Genomic DNA, 20,041 nt, shown 5'->3' on the forward strand with positions numbered 1-20,041 from the left:
GGAGAGAAATGGCTTCTTTGCTGCCCTCCTTGAGACCAGGCCTTGCTCCAAGAGTCTCTGCCTCGCAGTGCGTGCAGATGCACTCACACCTGCCTGCTGCCATTCCTGAGCAAGCTCTGCACTGCTGGTAGCCCGATCCGCAGCTGAAACACTTTTAAGAGACGGTCCTGGCGCTTGCTGGTCTTTCTTGGGTGCCCTGGAGCCTTTTTGGCAACAAGGGAACCTCTCTCCTTGAAGTTCTTGATGATGCGATAGATTGTTGACTGAGGTGCAATCTTTCTAGCTGCGATACTCTTCCCTGTTAGGCCATTTTTGTGCAGTGCAATGATGACTGCACGTGTTTCTTTAGAGATAACCATGGTTAACAGAAGAGAAACAATGATGCCAAGCACCAGCCTCCTTTTAAAGTGTCCAGTGGTGTCATTCTTACTTAATCATGACAGATTGATCTCCAGCCCTGTCCTCATCAACACCCACACCTGTGTTAATGGAGCAATCACTGAAACGATGTTAGCTGGTCCTTTTAAGACAGGGCTGCAATGATGTTGAAATGTGTTTTGGGGGATAAAGTTAATTTTCTAGGCAAATATTGACTTTGCAAGTAATTGCTGTTAAGCTGATCACTCTTTATAACATTCTGGAGTATATGCAAATTGCCATTAGAAAAAATGAAGCAGTAGACTTTGTAAAAATTTAATATTTGTGTCATTCTCAAAACTTTTGGCCATGACTGTAGAGCACATGGCCCCACCTGCCTGCTGTGTGCTGACTAGAATGGTGCGCCTCACTAGAGCACAGGACCTCCAAACCCTGCTATGTGCTGACTAGAATGGTGCCTCACTAGAGTATATGGCCCCACCTGCCTGCTATGTGTTGACTAGAATGGTGCGCCTCACAGGAGCACAGGACCCCCAAAGCCTGCTATGTGCTGACTACAATGGTGCCTCACTAGAGCACATGGCTCCACCTGCCTGCTGTGTGCTGACTAGAATGGTGCCTCACTAGAGCACAGGACCCCCTCAGCCTGCTGTGTGCTGACTAGAATGGTGCGCCTCACTAGAGCACAGGACCCCTCAGCCTGCTCTGTGCTGACTAAAATGGTGCACCTCACTAGAGCACAGAACCCCCTCAGCCTGCTGTGTGCTGACTAGAATGGTGTGCCTCAATAGCGCACCGGACCCCCTCAGGCTGCTGTGTGCTGACTAGAATGGTGCGCCTCACTAGAGCACAGAACCCCCTCAGGCTGCTGTGTGCTAACTAGAATGGAGCGCCTCACTAGAGCACAGGGCCCCCACCTGCCTGTTCTGACTAGAATGGTGCACCTCATTAGAGCACATGACCCCCACCTGCCTGCTGTGTGCTGACTAGAATGGTGCAGCTTACTAGAGCACAGGACCCCCTCAGCCTGCTCTATGCTGACTAGAATGGTGCGCCTCATTAGAGCACAGGACCCCCAAAGCCTGCTGTGTGCTGACCAGAATGGTGCACCTCACTAGAGCACAGGACCCCACAGCCTGCTCTGTCCTGACTAGAATGGTGTGCCTCACTATATCACAGGAACCCCCTCAGCCTGCTGTGTGCTGACTAGAATGGTGCGCCTCACTAGAGTACAGGACCCCTCACAGCCTGCTCTGTGCTGACTACAATGGTGCCTTAATAGAGCACAAGGCCCCATCTGCCTGCTGACTAGAATGGTGCGCCTCACTAGAGCACAGGACCCCCAAAGCCTGCTATGTGCTGACTAGAATGGTGCCTCACTAGAGCACATGGCCCCACCTGCCTGCTGTGTGCTGACTAGAATGGTGCCTCACTAGAGCACAGGACCCCCTCAGCCTGCTGTGTGCTGACTAGAATGGTGCGGTGCGTTTCACTAGAGCACAGAACCCCTCAGCCTGCTCTGTGCAGGATAGAATGGTGCACCTCACTAGAGCACAGGACCTCCACAACCTGCTGTGTGCTGGCTAGAATGGTGCGCTTCACTAGAGCACAGAACCCCCTCAGCCTGCTGTGTGCTGACTAGAATGGTGTGCCTCAATAGAGCACCGGTCCTCTTCAGGCTTCTGTGTGCTGACTAGAATGGTGCGCCTCACAAGAGCACAGGACCCCCAAAGCCTGCTATGTGCTGACTAGAATGGTGCGTCACTAGAGCATATGGCCCCACCTGCCTGCTGTGTGCTGACTAGAATGGTGCGGTGCGCTTCACTAGAGCACAGGACCCCCTCAGCCTGCTCTGTGCTGGCTAGAATGTTGCGCCTCACTAGAACACAGGACCCCCTCAGCCTGCTGTGTGCTGACTAGAATGGTACGCTTCACTAGAGCACAGGACCCCCACAGCCTCCTCTGTGCTGACTAGAATGGTGCGCCTCACTAGAGCACAGGACCCCCTCAGCCTGCTGTGTGCTGACTAGAATGGTGCCTCACTAGAGCACAGGACCCCCTCAGCCTGCTCTGTGCTGACTAGAATGGTGCCTCACTAGAGCACAGGACCCCCACAGCCTCCTCTGTGCTGACTAGAATGGTGCCTCACTAGAGCACAGGACCCCCAAAGCCTGCTATGTGCTGACTAGAATGGTGCGTCACTAGAGCACAGGACCCCACAGCCTGCTATGTGCTGACTAGAATGGTGCGCCTCACAAGAGCACAGGACCCCTAAAGCCTGCTGTGCTGACTAGAATGGTGCGTCACTAGAGCATATGGCCCCACCTGCCTGCTGTGTGCTGACTAGAATGGTGCGGTGCGCTTCACTAGAGCACAGGACCCCCTCAGCCTGCTCTGTGCTGGCTAGAATGGTGCGCCTCACTAGAACACAGGACCCCCTCAGCCTGCTGTGTGCTGACTAGAATGGTGCGCTTCACTAGAGCACAGGACCCCCACAGCCTCCTCTGTGCTGACTAGAATGGTGCGCCTCACTAGAGCACAGGACCCCCTCAGCCTGCTGTGTGCTGACTAGAATGGTGCCTCACTAGAGCACAGGACCCCCTCAGCCTGCTGTGTGCTGACTAGAATGGTGCCTCATTAGAGCACAGGACCCCCACAGCCTCCTCTGTGCTGACTAGAATGGTGCGCCTCCCTAGAGCACAGGACCCCCTCAGCCTGCTCTGTGCTGACTAGAATGGTGCCTCACTAGAGCACAGGACCCTCACAGCCTCCTCTGTGCTGACTAGAATGGTGCCTCACTAGAGCACAGGACCCCCAAAGCCTGCTATGTGCTGACTAGAATGGTGCGTCACTAGAGCACAGGACCCCCACAGCCTGCTATGTGCTGACTAGAATGGTGCGCCTCACAAGAGCACAGGACCCCTAAAGTCTGCTATCTGCTGACTAGAATGGTGCATCACTAGAGCATATGGCCCCACCTGCCTGCTGTGTGCTGACTAGAATGGTGCGGTGCGCTTCACTAGAGCACAGGACCCCCTCAGCCTGCTCTGTGCTGGCTAGAATGGCGCGCCTCACTAGAACACAGGACCCCCTCAGCCTGCTGTGTGCTGACTAGAATGGTGCGCTTCACTAGAGCACAGGACCCCCACAGCCTCCTCTGTGCTGACTAGAATGGTGCGCCTCACTAGAGCACAGGACCCCCTCAGCCTGCTGTGTGCTGACTAGATTGGTGCCTCACTAGAGCACAGGACCCCCTCAGCCTGCTGTGTGCTTACTAGAATGGTGCCTCACTAGAGCACAGGACCCCCACAGCCTCCTCTGTGCTGACTAGAATGGTGCGCCTCACTAGAGCACAGGACCCCCTCAGCCTGCTGTGTGCTGACTAGAATGGTGCCTAACTAGAGCACAGGACCCCCTCAGCCTGCTCTGTGCTGACTAGAATGGTGCCTCACTAGAGCACAGGACCCCCACAGCCTGCTCTGTGCTGACTAGAATGGTGCCTCACTAGAGCACAGGACCCCCTCAGCCTGCTCTGTGCTGACTAGAATGGTGCCTCACTAGAGCACAGGACCCCCTCAGCCTGCTCTGTGCTGACTAGAATGGTGCCTCACTAGAGCACAGAACCCCCTCAGCCTGCTCTGTGCTGACTAGAATGGTGCCTCACTAGAGCACAGGACCCCCTCAGCCTGCTCTGTGCTGACTAGAATGGTGCCTCACTAGAGCACAGGACCCCCTCAGCCTGCTGTGTGCTGACTAGAATGGTGCCTCACTAGAGCACAGGACCCCCTCAGCCTGCTCTGTGCTGACTAGAATGGTGCCTCACTAGAGCACAGGACCCCCTCAGCCTGCTCTGTGCTGACTAGAATGGTGCCTCACTAGAGCACAGGACCCCCTCAGCCTGCTCTGTGCTGACTAGAATGGTGCCTCACTAGAGCACAGGACCCCCTCAGCCTGCTATGTGCTGACTAGAATGGTGCCTCACTAGAGCACAGGACCCCCTCAGCCTGCTGTGTGCTGACTAGAATGGTGCCTCACTAGAGCACAGGACCCCCACAGCCTCCTCTGTGCTGACTAGAATGGTGCCTCACTAGAGCACAGGACCCCCAAAGCCTGCTATGTGCTGACTAGAATGGTGCGTCACTAGAGCACAGGACCCCCACAGCCTCCTCTGTGCTGACTAGAATGGTGCCTCACTAGAGCACAGGACCCCCAAAGCCTGCTATGTGCTGACTAGAATGGTGCGTCACTAGAGCACAGGACCCCCACAGCCTGCTATGTGCTGACTAGAATGGTGCGCCTCACAAGAGCACAGGACCCCTAAAGCCTGCTATGTGCTGACTAGAATGGTGCGTCACTAGAGCATATGGCCCCACCTGCCTGCTGTGTGCTGACTAGAATGGTGCGGTGCGCTTCACTAGAGCACAGGACCCCCTCAGCCTGCTCTGTGCTGGCTAGAATGGTGCGCCTCACTAGAACACAGGACCCCCTCAGCCTGCTGTGCGCTGACTAGAATGGTGCCTCACTAGAGCACAGGACCCCCTCAGCCTGCTGTGTGCTGACTAGAATGGTGCCTCACTAGAGCACAGGACCCCCTCAGCCTGCTGTGTGCTGACTAGAATGGTGCCTCACTAGAGCACAGGACCCCCTCAGCCTGCTGTGTGCTGACTAGAATGGTGCCTCACTAGAGCACAGGACCCCCTCAGCCTGCTCTGTGCTGACTAGAATGGTGCCTCACTAGAGCACAGGACCCCCTCAGCCTGCTATGTGCTGACTAGAATGGTGCCTCACTAGAGCACAGGACCCCCTCAGCCTGCTATGTGCTGACTAGAATGGTGCCTAACTAGAGCACAGGACCCCCTCAGCCTGCTATGTGCTGACTAGAATGGTGCCTCACTAGAGCACAGGACCCCCTCAGCCTGCTCTGTGCTGGCTAGAATGGTGCGCCTCACTAGAACACAGGACCCCCTCAGCCTGCTGTGTGCTGACTAGAATGGTGCCTCACTAGAGCACAGGACCCCCTCAGCCTGCTATGTGCTGACTAGAATGGTGCCTCACTAGAGCACAGGACCCCCTCAGCCTGCTATGTGCTGACTAGAATGGTGCCTCACTAGAGCACAGGACCCCCTCAGCCTGCTCTGTGCTGACTAGAATGGTGCCTCACTAGAGCACAGGACCCCCTCAGCCTGCTATGTGCTGACTAGAATGGTGCCTCACTAGAGCACAGGACCCCCTCAGCCTGCTATGTGCTGACTAGAATGGTGCCTAACTAGAGCACAGGACCCCCTCAGCCTGCTGTGTGCTGACTAGAATGGTGCCTCACTAGAGCACAGGACCCCCTCAGCCTGCTGTGTGCTGACTAGAATGGTGCCTCACTAGAGCACAGGACCCCCTCAGCCTGCTATGTGCTGACTAGAATGGTGCCTCACTAGAGCACAGGACCCCCTCAGCCTGCTATGTGCTGACTAGAATGGTGCCTCACTAGAGCACAGGACCCCCTCAGCCTGCTATGTGCTGACTAGAATGGTGCCTCATTAGAGCACAGGACCCCCTCAGCCTGCTCTGTGCTGGCTAGAATGGTGCGCCTCACTAGAACACAGGACCCCCTCAGCCTGCTGTGTGCTGACTAGAATGGTGCCTCACTAGAGCACAGGACCCCCTCAGCCTGCTATGTGCTGACTAGAATGGTGCCTCACTAGAGCACAGGACCCCCTCAGCCTGCTATGTGCTGACTAGAATGGTGCCTCACTAGAGCACAGGACCCCCTCAGCCTGCTATGTGCTGACTAGAATGGTGCCTCACTAGAGCACAGGACCCCCTCAGCCTGCTATGTGCTGACTAGAATGGTGCCTCACTAGAGCACAGGACCCCCTCAGCCTGCTATGTGCTGACTAGAATGGTGCCTCACTAGAGCACAGGACCCCCTCAGCCTGCTCTGTGCTGACTAGAATGGTGCCTCACTAGAGCACAGGACCCCCTCAGCCTGCTATGTGCTGACTAGAATGGTGCCTCACTAGAGCACAGGACCCCCTCAGCCTGCTATGTGCTGACTAGAATGGTGCCTCACTAGAGCACAGGACCCCCTCAGCCTGCTATGTGCTGACTAGAATGGTGCCTCACTAGAGCACAGGACCCCCTCAGCCTGCTGTGTGCTGACTAGAATCGCTCTGTGCTGTTCCTTACTGTAAAGCGCTCTACCTTGGGTTACTGTGGGAGGAGCTTCCTTAATGTACACACGCAGCCAAGAACCTGGGAGGTGGGCGTGGCTACAATGTAACCCGGAAAGGCGTTCGGTCTCCTCACAACATCCGGGCCTCCGTGCACTACTGTCTGTGGTGTGAGCGCTCGGTACGGGACTGCTGCGGTTGTCGGTGGAGGCTGTGCGAACATCCCGTGCAGGGTGACATTACCGCTCTGGGGCTCGGTCACAGGCCGTCTGGCCACGAGTGTGCAGTGAGATTAGACCTGGGTGTTATGACACTGGACAGGTTATTTGTCTTTCTCCCTACAAGCTTATTATTCTGGCTCCCGGTGGTCTGGGCGGCCGGTCAGCAGCGGTGAGGCTGCATTTCGGATTTCGTCACACATCATATTCCACGGGGCACGTGACGACAGTGGTCTGTGATCGTCAGACATGAGCTGTGAGAACCGACCCTACAGGCATCCGTGGCTCTCCCTTTGATTAGTGCGCCTGGTTTGATGCCACATGGATGATCGCACCAGGTTGGCTAATCGAAAGAAGAGCCACGGATGTCTGTAGGGGGCAGTTCTCATGGCCACTGACCACTTTCGTGCCCCGTGGAATATGACGTGTGAATCGTTGGGGCCACAAACTTAGCATGCTTGGCGTTTTGTTGTATTATGTAGATGTCAAAGCGACAGCAGGTAGGAACCCTAGATGTGAGACCTTGTATTCCTTGCCTTAAAGGGATTGCCTAGTAAAAAAAAAAAGTTATTGCCTATCCTAAGGATAGCTGATATCTTACTGACTGGCGGAGGTCCAACTGATGAGACTGGGGGATTTTTATCCCCGTTAGCGATTGGAGCAGAAGGTTGGATGCCTGACGTCACTCCCTTCATTTTCTTATTGGGCTGCTGGAAAAAGTCGAGCGCAGCCACGTTGGCAATGAATGGAGCACTGGTCCGGCACACGCACTACCACTTGATTCTGACAGGGATAAAAGCTCCCAGCTCTGCTGATCAGTGCAGGTTGCAGCGATCAGACCCCTCACTGATCAATAAGTTGTCACCCATCCTGTGGATAGGTCTTAACTTGATTTAATCCCACAACCCCTTTAATTGTGTATGTACGTTATTCCCTAGAAACAGACACATAACAGGACTGCCTTCAGCAATACATTCTAAACTGCAGTCAATTTGGGTTTTCGACATGTTGTATCTGATGATGTGCACTACTTAATTATTAATTTTATGTCGTAATGTTTTCCTCTCCTTCAAAGAGCCATAACTTTTTTTTTCAACACTCCTCCACCCGCATAGTCGTATGAAGACATTTTTAGCGAGACGAGTTATTGTTTTGAATGACCCCATTCATTTTACCATATAGCTTATGGGGAATAAAATTCCCACGTGTGGGGAAATGGTGAAAAAACAATAAAATTGCAATTTCACCATTTATTTCTTTTAGGTTTCATTTTTACAGTGTTAATTGTGCCACAAAAATGCCGTCAATACTAAAACTTGTATAGCAATTAGTTTTTTTACCATTTTAGTGGCTTAATAAAGTGATCTATGTAAAACAAAAAAATGACACTTTCCCTTTTTTTTTCCTTTTAGTATATATAGTTATTTTATCTCTTGTACTATATATTGCAATACCACAATATTGCTGTATATAGTAAAAATCACGGTGTTGTATAAGGTTCAGCCTGTGGCTGGACATCGCAGGAGAATGAAAATGATAGTTATGAGACCCTTCAGCAGACCTGTTGTGTTAATTGCGCTGTGGGGGAGCTGATGGGCGCCATGATGAATGTTTAGGCCAAATCGCTGAACTTAAATTTCGTTGATTGACAGCAGCATTTAAAGAGTTAACAGCAGCTGCTTTTAGAGGTAGACGTCGGCTATGTAACATAGCCGACATCTGTCTGTGTATAGTGGGCTCAGCTCCTGAGCCTGCTCCTCACATCCTGATTCGCTTCATGCTGTATATACAGTGTCTTGTGAAAGTATTCAGCCCCCTGGTACTTTTCAACCTTTTCCCACATATCAACATAAAGATACCAAATGTAAATTTTTGGTGAAGAATCAACAAGTGGGACACAATTGTGAAGTTGAAAGAAATTTATTGGTCACTTTAAATTTGTGGAAATTCAAAATCTGAAAAGTGGGGCGTGCAATATTATTTGGCCCCTTTAACTTAATACTTTGTTGCGCCACCTTTTGCTGCGATTACAGCTGCAAGTCACTTGGGGTATGTCTCTATCAGTATCAGTTTTGTACATTGAGAGACTGAAATTCTTGCCCATTCTTCCTTGGCAAACAGCTCGAGCTCAGTGAGATTTGATGGAGATCGTTTGTGAGCAGCAGTTTTCAGCTCTTTCCACAGATTCTCGATTGGATTCAGGTCTGGACTTTGACTTGGCCATTCTAACACCTGGATACGTTTATTTGTGAATCATTCCATTGTAGATTTAGCTTTATGTTTGGGATCATTGTCTTGGTGAAGACAAATCTCCGTCCCAGTCTCAGGTCTTTTGCAGACTCCAACAGGTTTTCTTCAAGAATGGTCCTGTATTTGGCTTCATCCATCTTCCCATCAATTTTAACCATCTTCCCTGTCTCTGCCGAAGAAAAGCAGGTTGAAACCATCATGCCACCACCATGTTTGACAGTGGGGATGGTGTGTTTAGGGTGATGAGCTGTGTTGCCTTTACGCCAAACATATCGTTTGGCATTGTTGCCAAAAAGTTTGATTTTGGTTTCATCTGACCAGAGCACCTTCTTCCACATGTTTGGTGTGTCTCTCAGGTGGCTTGTTGCAAACTTTAAACAACACTTTTTATGGATATCTTTGAGAAATGGCTTTCTTCTTGCCACTCTTCCATAAAGGCCAGATTTGTGCAGTCTACGACTGATTGTTGTCCTATGGACAGACTGTCCCACCTCAGTTGTAGATCTCTGCAGTTCATCCAGAGTGATCATGGGACTCTTGGCTGCATCTCTGATCAGTCTTCTCCTTGTTTCAAATGAAAGTTTAGAGGGACGGCCGGGTCTTGGTAGATTTGCAGTGGTATGAACCTCCATCCATTTTAATATGATCGCTTGCACAGTGCTCCTTGGGATGTTTAAAGTTTTGGAAATCATTTTGTATCCAAATCCGGCTTTAAACTTCCCCACAACAGTATCACGGACCTGCCTGTTGTGTTCCTTGGTCTTCATGATGCTCTCTGTGCATCAAACAGAACCCTGAGAATATCACAGAGCAGGTGCATTTATACGGAGACTTGATTACACACAGGTGGATTATATTTATCATCATTAGTCATTTAGGACAACATTGGATCATTCAGAGATCCATAATGAACTTCTGCAGTGAGTTTGCTGCACTGAAAGTAAAGAGGCAGAATAATATTGCACGCCCCACTTTTCAGTTTTTGCATTTCCACAAAAATTTAAAATAACCAATAAATTTCGTTCAACTTCACAATTGTGTTCCACTTGTTGTTGTTTCTTCATCAAAAATTTACATTTGGTATCTTTATGTTTTGAAGCATGATATGTGGGAAAAGGTTGAATAGTTCCAGGTAGCCGAATACTTTCGCAACGCACTGTATCTGTCGTTGAGTGTTAATGGGAAAATGAATTATCCTTGAGATATATTATCAGATCGGGGTCCAAGATACAGCTCTGCCACCAATCATCTAGTTTCTGGTCTAGTGGTAGTCCTATAGTAAGCAGTGCTCGAGTACAACGCCACATCGGCATATATTTTTCGAGTGCTGCAGCGCAGATCACATTCACTTCAGGAGTTGGAGCTGAACTGAAGCATCTGGGAACGACCACTACACATGGTATGGAGCTATGATGTTCCAGCTGTGTACACTGTGTACATCCGGACACTGTGGGATTGGTGGAGGGTAATGTTGGAATCCCACTGATCTGATATTCATGACCTAGCCATTGGTCACGTCATCAATAGCTGATGGTCGAACTCCTAACAATTATGCTGCGTGACACTAAAATCTCATATTGTGACATTGCATCTAATTATGTTGTATGGTATTGCGCACATCACGACCTTCTGCGACAGCCACATGTATCCAAATGTGGTGGATTTTGCCGCTGGTAGCAAATCGCCCATAACTCGCATGCCGTAGAATTTAATGCAAGTCACGTGATTACGACCTGTCTGTGACTTATTCATTTCTTTTTAACTCAAAATCTCTTCTCCAAAATAGTCACGCGACAGCGAGTCACATAAAAGTTACATAGCAGATTGTCTGAAAAAATGCTGTCACCTAAATGTTGCAACCAGCGACATACCATGATGTGACCCTATGAAATAGCTGCATGATACCAAGTTGAAAAAATGTTTTTGATCACTCAATTCTTTTTGTCTCTCCGCAGCCCTTGTCCATGGGCTATATCTCACTGAACACCTGTTTTGTCAAAGGCTACAGCTAAGGAAACAGTCATGTTGTGTTTAGATTTTGAGTTGCCTATTTGGTAAATGCCTGGCAGGGATCTGATATTTAAAGCCCAGATAGTTGTGTTCCCCATATATTACCAATTTTTGAAGCATCTGGTTTCAGACCTCAATGGTGTGGTATTCCTCTGTTATTTCTGTGAATTTTATAGATAAAGGGACATCTGAGTGCTCCCATTCTCTTTGTTAAATGGGTGTGTCCCTACGGTCTGATAACGATTGGATAGTATTTGACTGCGTAGGGACTCGCCAACTGGTAACACCCAATTGTCAATTTATTCTTGAATTTCTATGAGGAACAACATGAACAACACAATGTAGAATTGTAAGAGAAGATTCTTCAGAATTGCTATATCACAGGAATAGTGGAATTTTACTAAAGCAACAGTGTCAGAACAGGTATCACAGTGGTTAGCACTTCAACCTTGCAGCGCTGGAGTCCTGGGTTCAAATCCCACCAAGAACAACATCAGCAAGGAGTTTGTATGTTCTCCCTGTGGGTTTCCTCCGGGTACTCTGGTTTCCTCTCACATTTCAAAGACATACTGATAGAGAATTTATATTGTGAGCCCCTTCGGGGACAGAGATGATAATGTATGGAAAGCGCTGCGGAGTAAGATAGCGTTATAAAAAAATAAAGGTTATTATTTATTAATGTGGGCCCGATGCCATCACGATGGGGGGGCAGCTCTGTGGCGCTGGGGTGGCGGCTGTCCCTCTTCCCCCCACAGTGCTCTCCTTGCAATCACAGCCGGCAGAAATAACGGTGGTTTGCGGCCTGTGCTGGAGATGTGGTGCGGCGCCATCAGAGGGCGCCCGCACCCCATCTCCAGCACAGGCTGCAAGCCGCAGGCTTTCCTGCCTGCTGTGACTGCACGGAGGTGTGTGGGCAAGTAGTGGCGGGATCTGGCGTGTGTAGTCAGGCGGTGGCGGGTCCTAGCGGGGAGCTGGCGTGGGTGTCCCGCTGGTGGTACTGCGCAAGGGCCTGGTACCACCAGCGGGTGCCATATTGGAATCTCTTGGGTATTCCAATATGGCAGACGGCGTTCTTCCGGTGCGGCACGGTGGATTGTGGGATTCGAGGACGTCCGGAAAATTTTAGGTAAGTATATAATAGATTATTAAGTATCAGGTCGTCTGTTATAAATTCTTGTGTTGTCTGTCGAACAGTGTAAGATGCCCTTCTCTGCTAAATACATCCATATTTTTGTCTTCTTTTATAGCCACTTCTTCCTGGTTCTTCATTCTCGTCTGTGGTTTAAGCTGATAAACTCTTGAATTGGCATAAGGATACTGTGTCCATCAGGATGGACTCTGAGCAGGTGACAGACCCTAAGCTCGATGAAGAGAAGACATTGCCAGCTGCTGTTCGGGCAAGGATAGAGCGAAATAGACAGCGGGCATTGATGTTAAGACAAGCCAGACTAGCCAGCAGACCGTACCCTACTGGTGAAGGTGAAAAGAATGTGAATACTCTTTTTCACTCATTTCTTCTCTTTTGTTATTATTCGGTATTATAGTTTTTTTTTCTAATCATTTGAATGGTAGCTGATCTGCAGGAGCGGCCACTAAACAGAATGATGGTCCTCTTCTCTTTATACTGCGCATATCTGACCACTACCACAGCTAGTGACAGCTAATTTAAAGGTATGCTGAGTTTCAGACCTGCTGAATGTCCCAGTTGCTATAATTTTGCTACCCCTGTGAATCCAGCCACAGGTTAAGCTTAATAGGGAGTTGTGGATAAAAGTATAGTATCAGACAAACACAGATTCACGTCCCTTAACCCCCAAGGACCGAGCAATTTTTTTTGTTTTTGAACATTCGTTTTTTTTCTTCCTTTGTATTGCAAGAGCCATCACTTTTTATTTACCATTGACTTAGCAATGAGAGGTCTTGTTATTTGCAGGACAGGTTAACTTTTGAATGACGCCATCTGTTTTATCATGTGATGTACTGGAAAACAGGAAAAAAAATTCCAAGTGCGGCGATATAGCAAAAAAAAAAAATATCGTGTTCATTTTGCAGTAAAACTGACTTGTTAATATGATTCTTCAGGTTAGTACGATTACGGAGATACCAAACACGTAGTTTTTGTTTTATTTAAGTGATGAAAAAAAATTACAGAAATTTGTAAAAATAAATAATAAAATGAATAAATAAAAATTTGTTTGTCGCCATTTTTGCAGAATGGTAACCTTTTCAATATTTGGGATATGGAGCAGTGTGAGGGCTTGCTTTTTGCAACCTCAAGCCAATGTTTTTATTGATATAATTTTGGAGTAGATACAATGTTTTGATCACCTATATTCCTTTTTTTGTTTTGTTTTTTTTTTTAAAGTTCGGTTTGTCAAAATGTAAAGTTATGAAGCCCATACGGTAGACAACACAGAGAACAAAAAAAAAATCAAATCCCCAGAATTGCATTTTTTTTTCAGTCACCACACAAGTTTTGCAAATATCAGAATAATTTTTCACCACTTGTGTTAGAAATAAAAATTCTGTTACTTTGGTATTGTACTGTCCTACAGAATCGTGTTTTCCAAATCATTTTTACCATACAATAAATATCGCAAAATAAAACCCCAAGAAAAACAATTGCTGAATTGTATTTTTTCACCAATTTATCTTACTTAAAATTTTCTTCCCATTTTCCAGTACATTATGTGGTAAAATGAATTGCATAATTTTAAACTACACCTCATCTCATAGGAAACAAACCTTTGTGGCTAGGATACTGGAAAAGTGTAAAAAAAAAAAAAAAAAAAAAAAAAAAAGGGGGCTCTTGGAGGAAGGGGAGGAAAAACGCAAACATAAGTAGGAAAATTGTATGTTTAGGCAAGGCTTAGCACCTTAATACATGTCAAGGTGTTAGGGACATTGGAGTTGGCTCAAAAGCTGAAGCCCGCTCCACAGAGGGAGATGAAAATGATATTCTAAAGATGACATCTGCCTTCAACAGCAAAGATTCGTGTACACCCCGATCATTGCTGTCAGCCTCTTAAATGCCACTGTCAATATTGGCAATGGCATATCAGTGCCATGATCAGGCCCGGACTATAGTTCGGGTGCCAGTTGGCCCCTTGCCACACAATTACGGAGAGCCAATAGATTTCTATGACAATTGGGGACCAGCTGTATTCCCCCATGCGTGTCATGTGATCTTTTCAGTGATTTCCAACCTGTAGCTGGGCATCATAGGAGACTTTCAATATTCCTAAATACTGTAAATAACAGATCACAGGTTCAATTTCCCTAAGGGTACTAAAGTAGAAAAAAGTTTTAAAAAATTTGAATTCCAGTTCTTATATCCAGCTAAGGCTAGTTTCACATTAGCGCTTTTTAGCGCAGCGACGGCCCGCGCACGGCCGCCACTAAGCCCCGCCCCCTGCCGCTCCTCCGGCAGTAGCTCCGCCTACCGGCGCATGACGCTGCATGCGTCCTGCGTCCCCTATCTTTATCACTGGGGGCGCAGGCCGTGCGCAGTATGCGTTTGGCGGCGCATGTGTCCTTTTCACGGTGCGCCGACCAGCGCCAAACGCAACCTGCTGCAGTTTGGTTGCGCTCGGCGCACTGTGAAAAGGACGCATGCGCCGCCAAACGCATACTGCGCACGGCCTGCGCCCCCAGTGATAAAGATGCAGGACGCATGCAGCGTCATGCGCCGGTAGGCGGAGCTACTGCCGGAGGCGAGGCAGGGGGCGGGGCTTAGCGGCGGCCGTGCGCGGGCAGTCGCTGCGCTCAAAAGCGCTAATGTGAAACTAGCCTGACAAATAAATACCTATTTGCTATCACTGTTTCCAGAAAAGTCAGTCATTAAGGGTATGTTTCCACGTTCAGTATTACCAGCGCTTTGGACGCAGCACATTTCCGCTCCGTCGGCTTTTGAACACGGAGTGATTCCGCATGTGATCAGTGAACCATGCGGAATCACCACATCCTATACATTGGACTGTGATATTTATCTTGTGGAGACTGAGTGTCTCCGCATGATAGACATGCTGCGGTCTAAAAAGAAGCCGCATGTCCCGTTACGCAGGGAAGCCAGAAGCGTCTCAGCACGCATAGTGGATATGGGATTTCATAATACCCCCTCCACTATGCTGTAACATCTGGACACTGCGGATTGGATTCTGCAGCAAATACTGACCGTGGAAACATATCCTAATAATAAAAAAATAAAGTAAAAATTGAAATGCAAAAACTGCATGTTTTTGATAACTGCAGCGCCACAAAAAAATCCAGTAAGAAGTAGTCAAAGCACTGTATACATCTTAAAATGGTAGAAAAAAACCCAAAATATTAGGTCACCACAAAAAAAAAACGACCATATACAGCTTCATTGACCAAAAAATATAACCAAAAAATAAAAGCGTTATAGATCTTGGTAAATGGCGACTCTAGCAGAATATTTTTTTTTTTTTTTTTTTTTTTTTTTTTTTTTTTACGAATTTACCAATTTTTAGTTTTCAACTACCGGTAATTAAATGGAAATTTGGTATCGTCATAATTGTATTGACCTGGGGAATCATATTCCAGGTAATTTTTACTGCAGAATGAACCCTGTATTAAAAAAAATTTAGGAAGTGCGGTTTTTTTTTCCCAGTTTCCCTTTACTTTGAGGGTTGTTGCTTTTTTCCATTTTCTATGATAAAATTGATACCATCCTAAAGTACAGCTAGTTGGTGGAAAAATATAAAAGTTATGGCTCCTGGAAGATGAGGGAAAAATAGCGCAAAAATGTAAAATTGCTTGGCCCTTGAGGGGTTAATGACCTTTGGCAAAGGTGAAAGCTGAGGTCAGTATATGGAAAGACCCTTTAATGATTTTCTGTAACAAACTTACAGTTCAATTCAGAGTGTCTACCCTTTCCCCACTACCTACTCTTTTGCTTCTCCTCCATCTCCACATATTAGAAAGTACTTACACTGCATACCACCATAGCGTCAGGAGACCTGCAGGCGGTCGGTGCATTACAAAGCATGTCATATGGATGTGTGAATTCAGCCTAAAGGAGATAGCTGAGGACTGTACACGATGAAATGGAGCAGGAGTATACGAGTACATGTAGGTCCATAGTTGTATTCAGAGGGCACTCCAGAGCCTTGTTCTCAAGATTAAGGGTTCGGGTAGACCACTATGTTTTCAGTTGAGTACAGTCTGACAAAACATCAGATTGTACTCTTACCAATGTTATTCTATGGGGCTGTTTGTCTCATTCATGTTTTTGTCTACAAATATAGTGTTACTTTTATGTTGCTCGCAACAGTCTGTGGTGTGGAAAGCATGCAGGCTCGTGGAGACAAGCGTATTAAGGGTCGGGGTGTGATACGACAAAACATCAGCTTGGACCTGGACCAATGTGCACTTCAGATTCTTTTCAACAGACCGAGTCAGTTTGAGGAAAAAAAAAAAATCTCTGCATTCCTGAGTTTGATCTGATATTCGAATCAGACTTGGCCATGCAAGTCAATGAGTCTGTTGAAAGTCAAATTTCCACCAACTGTCAGAATGGAGAAGATGGAGACATTTTTTTTCTCAGTCTCCTCGTCCGGGAAAATCTGATCATACCATGCTCAGTTTGATCCCATTCGACCCAATTCTCTCGGATGAGAAAACATATGGTCGTCTGCAGGAGCTGTTATGGTGGTAACTCATGCTAGTATTGAGGATTCTTGAAAATTCTCTTTCTCTTTTTATAAATCTCTGTAACTTTTACTTAGGGATTTTTGCTATGAAGGCTCCTCCAAAGATCTTGGATTCAGGTGGAGGATTCTTTATAGAAGAGGAAAACACAGAAGAGAAAACTGTCGAAAATGTTGTACATCAGCCAGGTAAGATAATAAAATATTCCAAATTGCCAAATGAATCATAGTTAAGGCCACATTCACACGTCCGTGTGTCATGGTCCAAGTATGGACTGTGATGTGTGGACTGGCAAAGGGTCTCCTGACCCAACCTTTACCATGTCATAAACATGTATGAGGCTGTCAAGTTTGGGTTAGGAGACCTGCAAATGGTCTAAACTTGTATGTTCTCTGTATCTTTCTGCGCAAAAAAATGTAAAGGAGTATTTTGGTTTTAATGAGTAAGTGTAATTGTATCATAGAAAGCTACCCAATTGTCCAATATAGTTTACCCTGATTACTCTTGGCAATCAGGATCTCTGCTTGCATTCACTCATTTCAATGGAAATCTGTCCTGATCTTGTGATGGAGTCACAGGTGTATGGCTTCAAAAGACACGTCTCTGATAACTACTGTAACAAGCTGACCTTCACATGAACAGAGCTGATGTCTGGTCACATGAAGGAAACTATGATGTTTATTTTTAAATGACAGCAAGCAGAGTTCTCAAAAGCTGACATTTTTATTGCAAGAATATTTGAAACATTAAACATGTTTTTGAACATTCCATTAAAGGGAAACTCCAGTCTAAACAAGTTAGCACCTATCCTTTGGAAAGGTGATGACTGTTAGATTGGTGTGAATTCTAACACTGGAACTCCCCCTTCCTCCGTCGCTCGACAGAACGAGTCTGTGTCCCTCGTTCTCTTCCAAATAAATATACACTGCTCAAAAAATACCGGGAACACTAAAATACCACATCCAAGACATCACTGAATGAAATATTCCAGTTGCAGATCTTTATTCATTACATAGTGGAATCCATTGAGAACAATAAAGCATAAAAATGATCAATATGCGATACATCAAAATTAACATCCCATGCAGGTCTGGATATGGATTGATACTCAAAATTAAAGTGACAATTCAAATTACAGGCTGATCCAACTTAAGTGAAAGTGCCTCCAGACAAGGAAATGATGCTCAGTAGTGTGTGTCTTCTCCATGTAATGAGACATGATGTGCTCAAGTAGATTCAGGTCTGAAAAATGGGAGGCCATTCCATAACATCAATGTCTTCATCATGCAGGAACTGCTGACGCACTTTAGCCACATGAGGCCTAGCATTGTCATGCTTCAGAATGAACGCAGGGCCCAGTGCACCTCCATATGGTCTCACAATGGGTCTGAGGATCTCATCCCGGTACTTTAATGGCAGTCAGGGTACCTCTGGCTAGCACATGGAAGGCTTTGCAGCCCTCCAAAGAAATGCCTCCTCACACCATTACTGAGACACTGCCAAACCGGTCATGCTAAAGGATGTTGCAGGCAGAAGAACAGACTCTGTCACTTCTGTCACACATGCTCAGTGTGAACCTGCTGTCATCTGTGAAGAGCACTGGGCGCCAATGTCGAATCTGCCAATCTTGGTGTTCCCTGGCAAATGCCATTCGCCCTGCATGGTATTGGGGCTGTAAGCGCAACACCCACTTGTGGATTTCAGTCCCTCATGGAGTCTGTTACTGACAGTTTAAGCAGACACATGGATGTTAGTGGCCTGCTGGAGATCATTTTGCAGGGCTTCGGCAATGCTCCTCGTTTTCCTTGTTGCCGTGCTGCAATACCCCCCCCCCCCTCCATGTCTCCTGTTGTACTGGCCTGTCTCCTGGTATCTGCTCCATGATCTGGGCACTGTGCTGGTAGAGACAGATATCGTTCTTGCCACAGCTCGCATCCTGGATGAGCTGCACGCACTAGCTGAGCAACTTCTGTGGGTTGTACTGTAGACACCGCCTCATGCTACTATACCTATAGAGGTGAGAGCAAAGACAAAATGCAAAAGTAGCCAAATAGGATGAGAACAGAGAAATGGTCTGTGGTAACCCCCTGCAGAACCACTCCTTTATAGGGGGTTGTCTTTCTAATTGCCAGTCATTTCTATTTGTGGTTTGTTTCATTTGCACAACAGCAGGAGAAAATTATTCACAATTAGTGTTGAGCATTCCGATACCGCAAGTATCGGAATTCAGATACCGAGTACCGATATTTTTTCAATATCGGATACCGGAATTAGAAGTCCCCATAAGGCAATGAGCCACTGTTGTGGCTGTAATTGGCTGCTGAAATGATGTCATCATGATGCGCGGTCTTTGCCGACTGCGGGGGGGTCTGTGCCGACTGTCGGGGGTCTGTATGGGCCTCTCGGTGGTCTGTACGGGCCTCTCGGAGGCCTGTGCCGGCTGCCGGTGGTCTGTGCGGGCCTGCCGGGGGTCTTGTGTGTGTGCAGGCTTCGTCCGATGGGACTAAAAGTCCCATCGGGCGATGCCTGCTACAATGACAGTGATTGACACATTAGCCAATGATGGGACAGTAGTAGTCCCATCATCCGGCTAATGTGTTGAATGTAAAAAAAAACCAACATACTACATATATACTACATTCATACAACATACATACATGCTACATATATACTACATTCATACAACATGCATACATACTACATACATGCTACATACTGTATATACAACATACATACTACATACATGCTACATATATACTACATTCATACAACATACATATACTACATACATGCTACATTCATACTACATACATACTACATACATGCTACATATATACTAAATTCATACAACCTACATACATACTACATACATGCTACATTCATACAACATTCATACAACATACATACATACTACATATATACTACATTCATACAACATACATATAGTACATACTACATACATACAACATGCTACAGACATACAACATACATGTATTGTATGCATTCATACAATACATACATAGACATATAACAGAGTACATACTCACTATCACTTGTCACTTTGATCCCCGAAGCCAGTGTCATATATGAAAATAACAAACAAGCCATATACTCCCTGATCCGCAGAAATCCACGAGGGTCCCACGCCGATTTCCAATGGAGAACAGCAGCATCAGCTGATGCGACCGCTCTCTAGGGGCTTCAATAATCCAATGACGGGTGGTAGGTATCCTTCCGCACTGTATTCCTCCGCCACTGTAAAAAAAAATAGTCCCTAGTCTCACTTTTGGCATTGCTGTGTGAGAAAGTTCCCACACAGCAATGCCAAATACAAATACCTACCTCCCGTCA

General features: G+C 47.0%; 1 protein-coding gene across 9 annotated transcripts in view; it reads left to right on the forward strand.

Annotated features, from left to right (window-relative positions):
* Window positions 1–20,041, forward strand: part of XPA (XPA, DNA damage recognition and repair factor) — a 153,514-nt gene that overhangs the window by 87,724 nt on the left and 45,749 nt on the right. The window contains exons 1-3 of one of the 9 annotated variants that reach the window (XM_073549723.1): window positions 6,604–6,723; window positions 12,268–12,499; window positions 16,768–16,878. In XM_073549723.1, coding sequence (XP_073405824.1) covers window positions 12,352–12,499; window positions 16,768–16,878 — 259 coding nt within the window. In that variant the 5' untranslated portion in view covers window positions 6,604–6,723; window positions 12,268–12,351. Of the gene's footprint in view, window positions 1–6,603; window positions 6,864–7,111; window positions 7,261–10,084; window positions 12,511–12,617; window positions 12,692–16,767; window positions 16,879–20,041 lie in introns of those variants that run through there. The other 8 variants (XM_073549725.1, XM_073549724.1, XM_073549721.1 and 5 more) reach the window with 8 other exon arrangements.

Source organism: Dendrobates tinctorius, unplaced genomic scaffold (genome assembly GCF_039654945.1).
Source record: "Dendrobates tinctorius isolate UK_male_01 unplaced genomic scaffold, ASM3965494v1 ptg000160l, whole genome shotgun sequence".
NCBI lineage: Eukaryota > Metazoa > Chordata > Amphibia > Anura > Dendrobatidae > Dendrobates > Dendrobates tinctorius.